Here is an 18,310-nt window from a genome sequence, read left to right as displayed (position 1 = left end):
AACAATCTTGCTTCAGTTTCTTTCTTTCTTTCACAACACTTATATGCTGCTTGATTGTAATAATAAAAAAACCCAAGACAGTTAAGAACAGTTTATGAACAAAGTCCTGGTACAAGTGATCCCCAATCGCTTACATATCTCCGATTGTGTTCATTGTCTATTTATTCTTACTCGCTGCTTTCTTCTTCTTTTTAAACCAGTTTGCCATTCCGTAAGCGGACTTGCCCTCTTATTGCATGCTTGCTTAATTTACGCATGGAAAGCATCGCACTTGGGGAAAAGCCTTTTGAAAGTCCCAAGTATGCGAGAGGATACCTGCTTGAAGATATTTGCATTCAGGGTTGTTATCCTAAATGACAACAGCTGCTGGCTGACAAGGGATTCCATGGCATTTCAATCAGATAGCCCAATTCTTACTGCTTTTTCTTGGCCGGTCCACTAGCCACTGCTTGCTTGTAGGGAACTCTGTATGCTGCCTTACTCAGCACACCAGATATACAAGTCCTTCTGGGTTGCCATATGTCATCTTTCCCCAGGACGTGTCCTCTTTGTGTATATGTAAAAGGAGAGTCATAGCAATCCATAGTTAGAAGCAGAAGTTGGCAAATGTGTCCTCTTTTTTGCTCTTCAAAATATGGCAATCCTGTTTGCTTGCACACTGCTGATTATCCTGGCATGAGTCGAAACTATTTGGCCTTGCTAGGGTTCCTTCACCTTCTACCCCATTTTAGCCCCTCCCCAATCTATATAGAAATAAGGTTTGAAGCACATTTATTACAAGATGCTAAAGTGGATGCACAAATCAGTCCACAGCAAGAGTTAAAACACCTTCCTTCTATTGGAGTGTTCAGTGAAAGTGTCATACCCTTCAGTCATCTTTTTGATTGCAGCTAAATCTGTTGATCCCTTGATGTCTCTCCCTGGAAATCTTATTTTTCAGTCCTTGAAATGCTCTTGTAATTTCACCCTGCGTTTTCCTTCCTTTTCTCTCCCCCCCTCCTCCCACCTTAAAGAAAGGAGAGAGCGCACAACAGAGAAACCAGAACTGGCCCTAATGTTTGAGTCACCTTCACATCCAACCTTAGTCACTCCCTCCCCCCCCCTCTCCCTTCCTTTCCTCCATCGCACAGCCAAAAATTGCATTATCCCAATTTGCTGCAGCAGCATTTGAGCAGGGGTTCCTTTGAGCCAGGGCTCAACCCCAGAAGCTTTTAACCTGCTACATCCAGTCCTTCTGAGAACTTTTTTTTGACTCAACTGTTCCGTACTCACCCTTCCTCCCAACAGCACATAGCTCTGCCCTGTATATGAAGTTATTTTCCCATCTCAATGGATCTCACAAGTCTATCACTTTTTTCACTTGATGCGATTTGGTCCAGGAAAACACGCAGTAAATTCTGTTGGCAGTACATTCTGGACTGAGGGAAAGGAGGACTTTGCAAAATGCAGCATTGACTGACGGAATTTAGTGCCACAAGATGTGATGAGAACTACCCACTTAGAAAGCTTTAAGAGAGATCAGACAAATTTATAGAGGACAGGTCTGCCAGCAGTTTATTATCCATAATAGACAAATGGAACCTGCATGTTCAAAGGTGATATATTTCTGAATACCAGATACTTGGGCAGGTGGACAAGAGCCAGTGTGGTGTAGTGGTTAAGAGCGGTGGACTTGTAATCTGGTGAACCGGGTTCGCTTCCCCGCTCCTCCACATGCAACTGCTGGGTGACCTTGGGCTAGTCACAATTCTTGATGTCTCTCAGCCCTACCTCACAGAGTGTTTGTTGTGGGGGAGGAAGGGAAAGGAGATTGTTAGCCGCTTTGAGACTCCTTTGGGTAGTGATAAAGCGGGTTATTAAATCCAAACTCTTCTACTCTTCTTCTTTTGGTTTGATAAGTGGGAGTTTTTCCAGATAGCCATCTAGAATAGGAAAACCGCTATGTGCATAGTTAATTTCCTTTGAGAGAGAGAGAGAGAGAGAGAGAACATTGCAGCAGCTTAAGCCAAGCCAATATAGAAATCCATTATCAGAGATGTATGGAGGGAGTATGCTTAATCAAAAGATGACGGAATTGCACTTTGCACATGCCTAGGGGTGTGCATTCATAGAATCACGAAGTTGAAAGGGACCATAAGGATCATCTGGTCCAGTGTTTCCAAAACTTTGATCTCCAGCTGTTTTTGGAGTACAGTTCCCATCATCCCTGACCACTGGTCTTGCTAGCTAGGAATGGTGGAATTGTACTCCAAAAACTGACCCCTCTCGCGCTGGAGGCTTCAGGGATAGCCGTCTGAAGCCTTTGGAGCGCAGCGCGAGTTCCCGCTGCCGTCCGGAGGCTTCAGGTTCCTTTCGCTGAAGCCGGGAGAGCAAGACTCTCCTGGCTTCAGCAGAGAGGGAGAGCTGTGCAGCGCCCCTTCAGCCAAGCGGGAGGAGAAATGGAAGGGGCTCCGTTTCTCCTGCTGCTTCACTGAAGGGGTGCTGAGCAGAGAGGGGGAGAATTTTTTTTTCTTGTCCTCCCAAAACAAGGTGCCTCCTATGGTCGGGTGCGTCCTATAGAGCGAAAAATACGGTATTATTATTTCATTGGAACATAAGAAGCTGCCTTCTACTGAGTCAGCCCACTGGTCCATCTAGCTCAGCATCACCATCGTTAACTGGCAGTAGGTTTTAGACAGGAGTCTTAGCCCTATCTGGAGAAATTGGGTTCAGGGTGGGACATGACTAAAAGCTGTGGCCTTAGAGAAGACATGGAGAAAGGATGTTGAAAAAATATACTGAGTGACCAAAACTGGGGTCTTAACCGACATGCTAAGACATAAAAAGGGAGAAGTTTACTAGTTTTAGACCCTCAGCAAGACTTCAGGGGTATGAACCTGGGACCTTTTGCATGAAAGGCATCTGTTCTACCACTGAGCTACAACTCTTCCCCCATAAATGCCAAGTCCAAATCCAAGTGAAAACAGTTTTTGAAGCCAAAACCTGTCTTGTAAAGATGTTCAGTAAAGTGTATTAGGTAACTTGGAAATACTGTATGCCTACCTTCTGCTTGTCTTGAAAATGCCCCCAGCATCCCATCCTCAGCTGTTGGCTGAGTTGCTCTGATGCCATGGAATGATCACGAGCAGGTTAATTTTCTTGGTGGAAAGTGTAATAATAGAATATTGGAAGTGCACTGAAGTGGGCCCAGAATTCCAGCATTGGCTATAGGTGCCCATTACTTTAAGTTGAGGGGTTTTACAAAGGAGGGGAGGGTGAATTATCTCATCCTAAGCCCTGCTGGTCTCTTCCTGGGACTGAGGGCGGAAGAACACTGTGCATTTCTCCGTTGTTTCTGAACTGAGGTTTTTTGTTTGTTTTAATCACTTCTTCTACTATTGGAAGTGGGAAAGGGCAGGTTTAGATATACTCAAAAGCATGCCTAAATTTTCTTCCAGTTTGGGTGTGGAACAACCCCTTTTTGCCCCAAGGAAGAAATGAATGTGATCAAGCGTAGTTACATATATTTGGTTTTGAAGGGATATTGCAGAACAACCCCTGACAGTACCGGTTAGCCCAGCCTTTTGCCCTCTGGATGTTGCTAGACTCCAACTCCCATCAGCTCCAGCCAGCACAGCCAGTGGTTGAGGATGATGGGAGCTGTAGTCCTGCAGCTTCTAGAGGACAGCTGCTTTGGAAAGGCTGGTGTAACTGATACACTTAAAATAAATGCCAGGGAAGAACCTGAGAATGTGACCTCACACGGTCTCTCTTTGTTTCCTTCAGGTTATACACCTGGCCCAGGTGAGTTTCCTTGTCCATGCCTTTGGCTCAGCCTTCACCTTGGACCTTGAGTTGAACCAGTAAGTATTTTCTGCATCTTTCCTTCAGATTCAGATGTGGGTGTTCCCTTGTATGTATGAGGGTGTGTGTGGCGGGTGACTGGGAGCAGCCTCCAGGACCATATAACACTGGTCCTGAGAGACCTGCATTGGCTCCCAGTACGTTTCTGAGCACAATTCAAAGTGTTGGTGCTGACCTTTAAAGCCCTAAATGGCTTTGGCCCTGTATACCTGAAGGAGCGTCTCCATCCCTATCGGTCAGCCCGGACACTGAGGTCCAGCTCCAAGGGCCTTCTGGCGGTTCCCTCATTGCAAGAAGTGAGGTGACAGAGAATCAGGCAGAGGGGCCTTCTCGGTTGTGGCGTTCACCCTATGGAACACCCTTCCATCAGATGTCAAGGAAATATGTAACTATACAACTTTTAGAAGACATCTGAACGCAGCCCTGTATAGTAGAGTTTAATGTACTGTTTTATTATGTTTTTGTATATGCTGGAAGCCACCCAGAGTGGCTGGGGCAAATACAGTCAGATGGGTGTGAAATAATAATAATAATAATAATAATAATAATAATGGCTAGTCAGTTCTGTGGCCATGAATATATTTGTTCCAGGCAGATGGTGAGAGGGCTTAAAACCAAAGTCAATTGCTGAAATGTACAGCTTCACAATAAAGTAAGCGAGAGAGAAAGGTCTTCTACAGTTTTCTTTAAAAGCCCTGATCAAAACAGCTTTTTCATTAAAAAAAATGAAGTTCAGGACCTGCAGATATTATTAACTGTTCTGCATCCTTGCCACACACTACACTTGTGATGTGTGGACTAGATTTTGAGAACCCATGAAGAATTCACTGCTAGAAGATACTTATTTTATTCATGTAACAAAATTATGTACCACTTGATGGCAATAAAACCTCTGACCTCTTAAGATATGGTGGCCTTTAGATCAGAGATGGCTTTTTAAAAGGATCAGATTCACAATGGACAAGTCCATCAATTAGCCACACAGCAAAATTGTACTGTGCTTCCATGTCCACAGATGGTCTAGCAGCAGATGCAAGGGCAGTCTGCAGAAAAATTAGTTCTGTTCACCATGCTCTGCTTTGTGCGCTTCCAGAGGTGTCCACCACCATATGTGAAAACAGAATGCTGGATTAAGTTGACTTAGATCTGAGCATGCAAAGTAATTCTTGGACTATGATGGTATCTGAGGCTTTGGACATGTGTCTCCCAGCATGTGAAAAATGCCTGCTTGTCCCCACTGTGTAACTACAGCTGAACCCCATGCCCCTGAGAGTCACTTTACACCTCTGCTTAGAAATTAATCCTTTTACATACCAGTCGAACTTAGAGAGTGGAAGCTACAGAAGTGAAGTAGTTGCATCTGAAGTTATCGTGGGAATAGACCTAAGACTTTAATTGGTACCTGTGGATGACGTTTTTTCCTTTCTTTCTTTTACATATAATTTTTATTAAATTTTCTATTTTACAATTTAAAATACTCATTTTACATCCTTAAGATATCAGTGATTTCCCTTCTTCTCTTTCCATGGTTCATTTTACATATCATAAATCCCTGCATATTTGACAAAAACTATACTATTCAGTTTCTATTATTGCATCCATCAAAACTAGTTTACATTGTTGAATTTATCTTAATGCTGCCAGCATTTTCAGCTGTGCATAATTATTTCCCATATATTCAATAAATGTTTTCCAATCTTCCAGATGACTTGGGACAGAGGATGTGATTTCTGTCTATCTTGACATCTCGTTTTATGGTCTTATGGCCCCTTAAAGACTAACAAATCTCTTTGGGCATAAAATGACCTAACCTACTTCATCAGATGTATGAAATAGCTGACATGTAGATGGATGGATGGATGGATGGATGGATGGATGGATGGATGGGGACAAGACTAGGGTTTCCCAAACTTGGGTCTCCAGCTGTTTTTGGACTACAACTCCCATCATTCCTAGCTAGCAAGACCAGCAGTCAGGGATTATGGCAATTGTAGCACAAAAACAACAGGACACCCAAGTTTGGGAAACCCTGGACTAGAGAGAGAAAAGTTAATAGTGGAGTCAAATAGCTATGAAATGTGTGTGTGTGACAGTTCAGCAGAAAGCTTCAATGTATGCAAGATAAGTATATACATTGCCTCTTCTCAACAACAGTAATTGGTGATAGCGCAACCATCCAAGCTTCGCTATGTTAATTAACACCTGTAGTGGGACAGAAAACCATTGTCTCAATTCAAGCTCTTGTTTTGTTTTTTTAAAACTGGGCCTGGGATAAACAATGTACTAGCTCTGATTGTACAGAATGCCAAGCTTGTCTTTGCGCTGAAAGTCTCATGAGCGGGGCTGCCACTTGTCGACGTGTGAGGTGGTGTGCAAGGCTGTAAGGGAACGGATGTGCATGCTTGTGTATGCATGAGGGAGTTTGTAATGGGAGGCATGCTGTATGAGAGGGAGAGCCACTGCATGTTTACACCAGCGCTATCCCATACTTTTTTATGGGGCTGTTTTGGAGTAAACTGGGTGTGGGTTACATCCCTCAGCTGGTTATTGCATTGAGAAAATGGAAGCGGAGAGGCAGAAACGTTCTGTGCAACTCTCTTTCCATGTTGCAGAATCCTGATGTTAGATGAAGCACAAAGAAAGTATTGTTACCGGCCACCCTAGTCTCTGCCGAGTGATAGCAAGAAATCCCTGGGACCTTGGCACTTAACCGGGGTTTGAGTTCCTTTGGAAAGAGATGCAGCGGAGACGAGTATCTTTAAGAAATATGGTTTATTTTACACACATTTACACCTGAAGCCTTCCATGGAGTGGGTGCAGAACCAGTGTGGTGTGGTGGTTAAGAACGGTAGACTCGTAATCTGGTGAACCAGGTTCGAGTCTCCACTCCTCCACATGCAGCTGCTGGGTGACCTTGGGTTAGTCACACTTCTCTGAAGTCTCTCAGCCCCACTCACCTCACAGGGTGTTTGTTGTGGGGGAGGAAGGGAAAGCCGCTTTGAGACTCCTTCAGGTAGTGATAAAGCGGGATATCAAATCCAAACACCAAGAGTGTCCCTCATTGCTGCTCTCCCTTTGCCCCTCTGTCTGGCAAAAAACCAAGCTCTGATTAAACCCCAGCACCCTAGAATCAAGAGGGGGAAGTCTGGCACCCAGGGATCTGGGGGATCCCTGCTCTCCCACTAACCCATGACACTATGTAAGGGCGGGGGAACAGTACTCGATTTCTGAAGCAAAATCTAAACTGCCAGGAAGTTGTATCTTCTGGCCTGGCTTGTTCCTGACTGTATTTTTGCAGGTATTCCTGGAAGTTGTGTTTGCGATTATGGGTGTAGATATGGGTGGTGGAATATAAACCATGTTGGTGCATGTATTTATGAATGCAAAATGCAAATGTGACTGAGAAAATTAAGGTGAGATTGTGCACCTGAGAGCTCGCCCATGTATTTTGTGACACTAGACGTGTGTCTCTGTGTATATTATGAGTTTGTCTTGATTTATAGAGCATAGTTTTGTTTGTTTATTAAATTTGTATGCTGCCTTTCATCCGGAGACCTCAGGGCAGTCCACAGCTGAAAAATACAAAATAAAAGCAAATAATACAGGATAAGAACAAGAACAAAACAAATCCCCACTGTGTAACAGTGCTGGGACTGTGTTTACTACTGTATGATCTGCACAGTGCTGTGAAGAAGTTTAGCTTTTTCCCCACAGTACTGTAGTCACCACATATGTATGAGTATATATATTTGTGGGAAGTTTCTTTCACCCTCTTTGGTGAGACAGCAGTGTCTGAATGCTGCGATTAGGTGAGTGCCCTTGAATATTTAATAGGGCATCTGGATTTCTGCCTCTCCCCTGCCATCCTGCAAGTAAATTAAGCTCAAGGCACCAGGTTACCCGTAAGACGAGGTGGCCGATGAGTCTTGGGCTGTAACCAGAGATGGTGTGATTAACCGCATGTGTCAGGTAATTGAGTTTCGCCCCTTGCCAATGCGTGCTTTCATCCAGGAGCCCAGACGCCCTGAGAATGACAGAGCCTGGTCCCAGAACCTTTTTCCTAGCGCTGGGATTTGTCTTGACACTGTAGAATTGGCGGGAAGCATATTCTGGCCTCTGCAATTGGCCAGGACATTAAGGGCTGCTGGGGTTGTGCATGTCAGTGTCTGTTTTGATTTGTATTCTTGCAATCTGTTTAAGCAGCCCAGAATATCATTTGAGCGGAGGGAGGGACTAGGTATAAAGATGCACCTCTAGACCCCGGCCTTTGATAGTTAAGGTCTGTGTGGTTTTTGCGGGACCACCTCTGTGATTGATGGTACATCCTTTGGCTTGTTTTAAACTGTTTTATTGGGTTTTAATGTTACGTAAGTATATGGTTGTAACCTGCCCTGGGCCTTTATGGTGAAGGGCAGGTAAGAAATCTCTTTAATAAAATAAATAAACTAGAAATAATAATTATTTTGTAATAATAGAAGGATTTTGTTACTGCCCAAACCAGACATACCATAGAGGAAATATCAATTACCAGTAGCTGCATTAATTCAAATCCTTTTTCTCCTGAGAAATCTCCAGGCCTAGGCCTTCCAGGGGAAGTCTGCATATTCAAAGGGCTAGGCTGGCAGAAGCCAAGAGGAGCCAGCTGCTGGTGCATTGGAATGAATGGGGTGTCAGGGCTCTCAACACCCAAGGAAGGGATAATGGAAACTCATTCATGTTGGTTTGGGGAGCAGTGGGGCTCATCCCAGAGCCCTGTCCAGGCCATTGAGCTTACTGCACACAGAAAACATGCCAGGTAGGGATGAGATGCTAGCAGCCACCCTGAGCAAAAAAAAAATGAATGGGTACAATGGTCACAGTGAGAAACGCCCAAGGAAAATGGCCTAGGATTTGGTGTGCCATCTCTACCAGAAAGTCTAGGTAGGTTTATTCATTCCATGTGATCTGGTAAGAAAGGAGTTGGGGAAAACAGGAGGGTGGGAGTGTGATCCCATATATCATAGAAATATAGAATTGGAAGGGACTCTGAGGATCGTTTGGTAGTCCAACCCTCTGCAATGCAGGTATATGCAGCTGTCCCATACGGGAACCGAACCTGCAACCATGGCGTTATCAGCACCATGCTCTAACCAACTGAGCTATATCTGTAATGCTCTTCATGCATCTCCCCTTTCCCCTTCTCTCATCAGCCACCTGCTGTCTTCACATTACGTGGAACGCCATTTTGGGGAAGATGGAAACGGCAGCCACACCACGGTAAGGGGACACAAGCTAAAGAGGCTTTGTTTGTGTTTATGTAGATACAGTTTTTCAACCTAAGTCGCTTGTTTGAGTGACAAGCAACTAATAAGTTTAATAAATGAATGAATATTTGCTCCTCCTTCCCTGAGCGTAAATAAAGTGCTTTTCCACCATCACTGATCACAAAGCACCCCAAGATCTAAGACCAGGCAGCTAGGCTTCTGCATTAGAGGATGGGGCTTCTGGGAAAGTCTGAGCCCCAGTGTTTTTTATTTTAAATTAACCTGGCCAGTCTCTTGCACAGGAATCACAACTCTGCACAGTTTGCAGTTGTCCTAGGGTGGGTCCCTCTCTCCGTCTCTTCCGCCACCCGCTTCCTCCCTCAGACATGAAAGAGCTGCCGGGAGGGAGATTGTGGAGGGGAGGAGAAAGGCCTCTCGGTGTTTGCAGCTGCTAACGCAGTGAGGTGGATTGCAGACGCTGAATGAATGGGAGCTCCAGAAATAGCCCTGCTCGCACAAGCCAGGAATTGGTGCAAACGAGAGCTTCACAAGTGGAGCATCAATAATGCTAAGTGTTTGCTAAGTGGTTGGTCATGCACACTCACAAGCAGTGGGCAGCCAGATCCTTTGAGCCCCCCTCCCACTTTTACTCCCCTCTCCCTCTTTGCATTGAGCTCCGGCTTTCCCCACCCCCTGCTGAGCTAACCTGAACCACCCTGCCTTCTATAAATAGACCTGGGGGGGAGTAGGAGGGGGCTCGCTTGCCTATCAGACTGTAGCAGCAGCCTTGAGCACCAGCCTGTGCAGGGGCACACGTGAACTGGTGCATGGCAAGACTCAGGGAAGGGAGGAGAGCCATCGAGGGAGCGAGACGGCAGGCCTCTTCCCCAACGCAGTCCGTGGTGGTGTGTCTGTGAGCTAGTTTCATAACCATGGATCCCCTATTGCGTGTATGCATAATGTGCAAAGGTGCCCATTGTCCTGCAACTGGCAGCAGGGCTGGACCAAGGCATTTTGGCATCTGCCAGGGAAGAAGGGGTGAGTGAAGACCTACATCAGGAACGGGGGCGGGGGGGGGGGCAGAATAAAGATCTGCGTCAGGAATGAGGAGGGAGGGAAGATATACCGTATTTTTCGCTCTATAAGACGCACCAGACCACAAGACGCACCTAGTTTTTGGAGGAGGAAAACAAGAAAAAAAAATATTCTGGATCTCAGAAGCCAGAACAGCAAGAGGGATCGCTGCGCAGTGAAAGCAGCAATCCCTCTTGCTGTTCTGGCTTCTGGGATACCTGCGCAGCCTGCATTCGCTCCATAAGACGCACACACATTTCCCCTTACTTTTTAGGAGGGAAAAAGTGAGTCATATAGAGCAAAAAATACGGTACATTGGGAACAAGGTGGGGAATCGTATCAACCTTATCTGTTGGCTGAAGTGGGAATCAAAGTCTGTAGCAGTGGGGAAAGGGACCTTCTCTGAATCACACCATTTCCTCCGTAGAGATGGGAGAAGACCAGCAGTGCCTCCAGTTTGCAGAGAGCCACCAAGGACTGCGCTGTAGCTGTTGCTGCCACTGCAGCAGCAGGAGCAGGCAGCAATGCAGTCCTTGGAGGTTAGCTCTTTCGCCCCTGTGGATCCTGCCCCCCGAAGCAGGCACCTCACCTTGCCTCATGGGTGGGCTGGCCGTGACTGCTGGCAGTGTCCCACATTCCATTGTTCTTAATTGCTGCCTGTATCTATTTGATAACATTGCTCACTACCTTGCCTTTATTTTTGACTTCTCCTTTGAACCTCAGGTTCCTTTTATCACCAAGTCACACTGATTCTCCTTGCAGAGCATGGCGTAAACCTACCCTTGCCCTCATTCCCATCCATTCTAGCCCTGGTTTGCATGCTCCTCTGGTCACTTCTCACATGGACGTCCACAACTGTCTCTCTTTGGGCATATCCACACTTCACTTTCCTCCACACTTTCCAGGCACTGTCCATGATTTAAAGCTCAATGTCCAAGTGCTGTTTTGTTTTGGAGCTTTCCCCATGAAAACTTGCTCTTCACTGCTGAATCTTCAGCTTTAAAGAGCTGGGTTTTTTGTTGGAAAAGCTCCAGGGTGGGAAAAAAGAGCACAGAGTTTTGAAGTGTGGACCTGTGCCACAAAAGGAAAGTGCAAAGGGCAAGTGTGGATAAGTATAGATCTTTTTCATTGCCTTCTAGTCTCAACTATCCAGAACTCAGATGCCCAAATGGTTCACTTTCTCCTGTTGTTCAGTCTACAACACCACCAGCTTCCCATTTCCTTCTGTCTGGGACAATAATATTAATGATGACGATGATAATGATAATATTTATGCCCTGCCTATCTAGCTGGGACAGCCCAGCCAGATGGGCAGGGCATAAATATCATCATCATCATCATCATCATCATCATCAATATTCAACACTAGCTTCTTGTCTTGCCCTTTAAAGTGCCCATTGTCCTTCCTTGATCCTATCTTTTCGCCCAACATGTCCCTGGCCACTGCCTCTGCATCCTGAAGAACATTTGCTCTCTTAGGCAGTGTACTCACCACCATCTTGAAACACAGCTAGGTGGTTCTTTTCTCAATTTGAATGGAAGCTGGTTTGCAGGGGGAGATGCATCAAAACTCATTACTGTATTTCATAAGAAACCACAGGATAGCTCTGGATGTGTGTACATCACTTCCCAAACCAATAGTGGGAGCGCCCTGAGTATAAATGGGATAGTGGACCCAGCCAAGTATTTCTTTATGCCTGAAGCTCTGTTCCCAGACTACTTACGTGGTACCGCCTGTCTCAACTAGGGCCAGGGCCTTTTCAGTACTGGCCCCGACTTGGTGGAACGCTCTGTCACAAGAGACTAGGGCCCTGCGGGACTTGACATCTTTCCACAGGGCCTGCAAGACAGAGCTGTTCCACCAGGCCTTTGGTTTGGACTCAGTCTGACCCTTATGTTTCCCTCCCCTTATGGTTTTGATCTATGGGCTACTATTAAAATGAGGCTGCATTTTAAATTGTATTTTTAACCTGTATTTTAAATTGGTTTCCCCCCCCCCCCCATTATGTTTTTATTGTAATATTACTGGTATTAGCCGCCCTGATCCCGGCTCTGGCTGGAGAGGGCGGGGTATAAATAAAAATTTATTATTATATTATTATTATTTCTCTTGCACCCCTTCAAATCCAGCCTCCAAACCTCTGATAACTCCCTTATCTATTAGTTCCCTATCTATGTGCAAACTGCATTTGTACATAGCCACCCCCAGTTGCTCTTGCCTCCCCCCCCATTTGCTGTTTCCTTGTCATTTCATGGAATCATAGAATTTTTGTTGTTGTTGTGTGTTTTTGTAATGTTTTTCTTTTTTCTTTTTCTTTTTTATGTGATAAAAGTGAAAATCAATAAAAAAATTGGGGGGGGGGGACATTTATTGTACTAGCCAAAGGCCATGACAAAACCAGACAAACACTATCAAAGAGAGAAATAGCTATAATAAATCTATATATCCATATATAAAAACAGAACCTCTGCCTAAACCATCAGAATGATAAAATGCAGGCACACACGTAAATTGGGGGTCTCCACACGTCATACAGTATTTTTCTTTTTAGACCTCTGAGTCTCCCTTGCAATTTTATCCAGATTCTTCTTCTTAATCTTTCTTACCGCCAGCACAAAGAGGGCCACATTATGAGTCACTGGGGCATTAGCATCACTGAGCACCTTGCCTTGTTGCGTTTCATTGCTTTAAACAATTTTCTCACTGCCTGGCTCATTTCTTCTGCTATTGGAGCAAACTACAGGAAAAAACTGCTTAGAACAGGCAAGGCAAAATGGGGAAAGGGGTTGCTCCTTAGATCCACATGCTCCTTGTTTGTAAAACATAGGATTCCCCCATTCACTCTTTGTATGTGAATGGGACAGGGACTGCTGCCTCATCACATCTCGTTATTGCATGCTCCTCAGGACAGGGACCTTCTTGCCTATGCTACTCCTTGAACTTTTATTTCTTTATTTCAAACATGTTTACATAGCTGTCAACCGTCCCTTATTTGGTGGGAAAGTCCCTTATCCCAGCGCTGTGTCCTGCTGCTGTCCCTTATTGATGATGTCCCTTAAATTTCCCGGGTTTCAAAGGAAGCAGTTCCTCTCCCTCCCTCCCTGCCGGCCAGGGAGGAGGGAGGCTCCAGTTGTGTTGCTTGGCTGCGTTGCTCACCCAATAAGAAGTCTAAGAACAACTGGGGGGTGGAGCTTGCATGCCTTGTGCCGATCAAATCGGCCGCGTTGCCTGGGGACTTGCCTTTGCTCAGCGCTTCCCAGAGGAAAGGTGACGGTGGTTTTCCTTGCTGCATCCCCTTTGCCGGGTTGCTGCGCTGTGGGAACCACCGCTTGAGGCTTCGCTTGGCTGCTGGCTGGGCTTTCTGCCTTTGGCTCGGAGGGGCTCAGAAGTTGAACATACCTGTGCTTGGAAAATCCCTTATTCTGGCTGCTGATCCCTTATTTTCAAGGCTGCTGGTCCCTTATTTTCAAATCTGTAAGTTGACAGCTATGTGTTTACCCTGCTCTTAGCCTAAAAGGCTCTCAGAGCAGCTTACAGAGCCGTAAAGAACAAGACAGTCCCTACCCTCTTTGTGTCATCAAAACGACATGACACAAAAGGAAAATATAAGGAGGGAAGAGGAAGAAAGCAAACCCGGGCACCAATTCTTAAAATTCAGTAGTTCTCATAAATAATGACCAGCTGGAATGCAAATGGGGCCAATGGAAGCCTGATGGAGCTGATCTTTCAGCCAAGTCTGATGGGATGACTAGATAACTGGTGAGGGAAAGTTTCCTATATGTTGATGGTGCCATAAAAAGTAAAAAATAAGCTTGCAGTTCTTTATAGCAAAAGCTGCATCGTTCCAAAGTGTCAGGGGAGGTGTTAGGAAATTGGTATGAGGGGAAGCCCATTTAAACCTGGTACAACAGCTTAACTGCAAAATTCCTAAGCATTTGTTGTTGTTGTTTAGTCGTTTAGTCGTGTCCGACTCTTCGTGACCCCATGGACCAGAGAACGCCAGGCACCTCTGTCCTCCACTGCCTCCCGCAGTTTGGTCAAACTCATGCTGGTAACCTTGAAAACACTATCCAACCATCTCGTCCTCTGTCGCCCCCTTCTCCTTGTGCCCTCCATCTTTCCCAACATCAGGGTCTTCTCCAGGGAGTCTTCTCTTCTCATGAGGTGGCCAAAGTACTGGAGCCTCAGCTTCACAATCTGTCCTTCCAGTGAGCACTCAGGGCTGATTTCCTTATTCCTAAGCATACTGACTCAGAAATAAGTCTCAGTATGCTCATGGGTAAAAGCACGTATGGAACTGCAGTCTAAAAAGACAAAGCAAGCATTAAACCTGGATATGTGTTCTCGTATATAGCATTCCAAAAAGAAGAAGAACTAGTAAAGATTATTTCACAAAAACCACTCTTCTCTGTTTTCTTTCTCAGGCACCTACATAATTAGCCGGTTTTATTGTTATTGTTCCTTCTCATATCCTGTTTTAAATACTTGCGAAGAGTTTGTGGAATTTTGTTCCTCTGGGCTCACTGTTTTTAACAATTAGGTTAGAGACAAAACCTCACCGCAGTTCAAAAAACTCACAGAGCTCAGCCCTGAAACCTGCCTTGGATGCCACAGAGAAGCCCTGGAATGTGTGAATAAAAAACTGCAATGCTTCTGAGTGTGTGCAGAGTGCCTTTTACACGCTACCAAGTTACTGCAAGGCACACCTGTGCGTTTTGGGTCAGGGAACAAGAATGCGTCTCCTAAGCATGTTTGAGCCACACCACCTGCCCTTTTGGAAACTAGAATTGTTGTCTATATTCTCTATTGATAAGGGAGGGCCTCTTTGAAAGGGGGTATGGGGTATGGCGGACTTCATCCATGTGCACAAGAGGAACTGCCAAGCCAAACCATTCTGCTGCCACAGCAAATATATTCCTCTTGCCTCTGGATTGACAAGCATGGGCCATATGGTACTCCTTGAGAACTGGGTTTGACTCAGAAGCACCCAGTTACTGATTCCGGCGCTTAAGGGGCTCTATGTTAAGAGGCAAATTAATCTGATTTACATAAGCTTGAGAAAGAGGTCCTTTCCTTTTACGGTCTGTTTCAGGGAGCCGGAGAGCACTGTTACTATCAAGGCGGTCTCCGTGGGGAAGCAAACTCTTTTGCGGCTCTGTCCACCTGCCATGGCCTCCAGTAAGTAGCAAGCACTGAAGGAAGGAAGCGAACCAGTGAAGGGGGAATCCATTTCTGTCAAACATGGCCGGTCCTGTCATTGGGTAGAATGAAGCAGCCTCCTCCAGGAGCTGTGTTCGGATGCCATGAAGGGAAAGGGATGCAAAATGTTCCATTTAAGATTGTAATTTTTACTCTTGGAGAGTGATGCTAGTGGGGTTCTCTGCTACACGTGCCAAAATAACTTGGCCAGCCTCGATCTGAAAGAGGGCAACGTTTGCTGTTCCACCTCACACAGCTACATGTCTTGAATTGGCCCTCCCAATAAGCCAAAGCACCTCTGGCACTGTGGTCTAAACCACTGAGCCTCTTGGGCTTGCTGATCAGAAGGTCGACGGTTCAAATCCCCGCCACAGGGTGAGCTCCCATTGCTCTGTCCAACCTAGCAGTTCGAAAGCACTCTAGTGCAAGTAGATAAATAGGTACTGCTGTGGCAGGAAGGTAAACGGCGTTTCCGTGTGCTCTGGTTTCCATCACGGTGTGCTGTTGCGCCTGAAGCAGTTTAGTCATGCTGGCCAAATGACCTGGAAAACTGTCTGTGGACAAACGCTGGCTCCCTCAGCCTGAAAGCGAGATGAGCGCCGCAACCCCATAGTTACCTTTGACTGGACTTAACCGTCCAGGGGTCCTTTACCTTTTACCTTTTTACTGTCAAGTTAAGAGCTCGCCTTAGGACCTGAGAATATTATTTCCTCGGCAGTCCCCAAGAGTGTGTAATGTATGTGCCTCCGGACATAAAATCCGCCTGCCTCCAAACTGGTGTGATGGGCTTCACTAGGTGCTAGCAGTGAGTACTCTTCTGTGTCATGGCCACGACTGACTGACTAACCTCTCTGTGTTTCTTTGCGCCCCTCCTTCAGCGGTGTTTTCTCCGACGGAAAGGCCACGTACCTTCTGGAGCCTCACAATTCACCTGAGCACCAAGAGGTAGGTCTTGGACCAGGCTGTAATTCCATCACTGCCACAGAGATGCCTCACTTGGGTTTCATGCCCAGAGGTGAAAGGAAGGCCGAGTGAAACAGTGCATGGATTAGCTTGCATTTTATTTATCCTGACTGCCCACCCCTCCAACAAAAAAAACCCCTTTAAGCTCTAGGAACCTGTTCTAGGAAGAAGCTCGTAATAACAGAGTAAGACTCAGTGTGAGGTATATGGAACAGAATGTTAGCTTTACAGCGCTGAGATCTTGATTCAAATTTCCAATCATCTGTTGATCTCGCCGGCTGAACTTTGGTCAGTCATTCTCTTGGGGTTGTTGTGAGGCTACAGTGGGACAAGTCTACGTATGTTTCTGCCTCAAACAGCATTGAAGGAAGGGTGAAATACAAACATAATAGATGTGTTTTATTTTTTGCTTGGTTGGCGTGGCAGAAGGCAGGCAGAAGGACGCCAGTTTAAAAACCATGAGGGGTAAATTCTTCCTATGGCCAATGTTTCAAAGCACTTGCTTTGATTCCTCTGTTTTTCTTCATGTTCATGTAAATTGTTCAGTTTATCATTGACATGCATGTGAATTAGGCTGTATATTTCAAAGCATGGATTTCTCTCTCCCTCCGAGGCAAATTCATACGGTAGATTTCTTTGCTGAACAGATAATTGAAAAGCCCCCAGCATTTGGCAGAGGCATGCATGATAAAAAATATCCACTGTAAGCTTAAAAAAATCTGTACCCACCTAAAACCTGTCTCCAAAGAAATCAATACTTCTATAGTGTTACATCTTGATGGTATATCTTTAGGGGTGGGTGCCCAGGCATCTTCTAAACATGATTTTTTTCCTGCATTGGGCCTAGTCCCAAACATTTCTTTGCACAAGGAATCTGAAGGAGTTTCCCAGGGTGCCTCCTTTCACTCTTGTTGCCATGGCAACAAATGGATGGAGATTCCAATTGCGTCTTTTCATCCCCTCCTTGGAGAGTCCTCAGCCTCCACACACTCACCCCTCAGCCACTACAGCATGTGGTACATCAGTGGCACAATATGTCCTTCTACCTCAGTGTGCCCTTTTTGAGGGATTGTTTGGGTGGGCAGAGAAGCTGGGTGGAGCAGAGGTAGGGGCAGAGAAGCCGATAGAATACAGGCGGTTTGTTAGCAAAATCTTGGAATAAAAAAGCACAGTAATGGTAATATAATACAAACTTGAACTAGGACTCTCTGCCAGGGTCTGGAAATTGATTTTCAGCCCCAGGGCATTTGGGAGTGTGAATCAATAATAAAGGGCATCTGAGCACAAACAGGTTGTTCTTCACTACTGAATAACTACAAAATCCCTGTGAAGATTGACTCGGCAAGATTTGGGTCATCTGCACAGGGCTTCTGCAGTTATTCGGTCAGGAGGAACAGCTCAGGCTCAGAAGCCCTTTCTCCTCCCCAATTCTCAAACTACAAAGCTGTACAACCTGGTAAAATCAGTTCCAGACCCTGGCAATGAGCCCAGTTCAAAGAAATAAGGAAACAAAAAATTAACTAAAGGGTTCAAATTTTCACCACTGTAAGATTTTGGGAGGGTCAATGGAAACGGGCTTTCTTGACAGAAGGTGCAACCTAAGGAAAGCTTGAGCCCAGAAATACCTCATACAGTTTTCATGCCGAAGTTTGTTGGTCCAACAATATTCACGTGTACAATCAGTTCAGGAATTGGGGTATTTCTGTACAACTTGAGGCCAGCTCTCTTGGCTAGTCAAAGAGTGAGAATTCTTGACACCATTTCTGTAACCCCCTGTTAAAAGGATAGATGCCTGGGTATTAGCAAATGTTATCTTTTGTTGTTGCCTACTGCAGGGTCCACTCCCTCATCTGATCTACAAGACACCTGTACCTCGCACTGCTCAGGGTTGCACGGAACCAGGTAGATTTGACTATCCTCCAAAAGGACTTTGTGTACTTTTGTTCTTTAGGAGTTGGAGAAAATTTCCAAGCTTTGCATGTGAATA

At 45.5% G+C, this 18,310-nt stretch overlaps 1 protein-coding gene across 4 annotated transcripts in view; it reads left to right on the top strand.

Moving 5' to 3' along the window:
* Positions 1-18,310, top strand: part of ADAM11 (ADAM metallopeptidase domain 11) — a 72,390-nt gene that overhangs the window by 11,907 nt on the left and 42,173 nt on the right. For all 4 annotated transcript variants that reach the window (XM_053362900.1, XM_053362902.1, XM_053362901.1 and 1 more), the window contains exons 3-7: positions 3,766-3,842; positions 9,033-9,099; positions 15,254-15,339; positions 16,239-16,305; positions 18,159-18,225. In XM_053362900.1, coding sequence (XP_053218875.1) covers positions 3,766-3,842; positions 9,033-9,099; positions 15,254-15,339; positions 16,239-16,305; positions 18,159-18,225 — 364 coding nt within the window. The remainder of the gene's footprint in view (positions 1-3,765; positions 3,843-9,032; positions 9,100-15,253; positions 15,340-16,238; positions 16,306-18,158; positions 18,226-18,310) is intronic.

Source organism: Podarcis raffonei, chromosome 13 (assembly GCF_027172205.1).
Source record: "Podarcis raffonei isolate rPodRaf1 chromosome 13, rPodRaf1.pri, whole genome shotgun sequence".
Taxonomy (NCBI): domain Eukaryota; kingdom Metazoa; phylum Chordata; class Lepidosauria; order Squamata; family Lacertidae; genus Podarcis; species Podarcis raffonei.
Note: the sequence above shows the minus strand (reverse complement) of the source record. Positions and strands in the feature narration are given on the sequence as shown.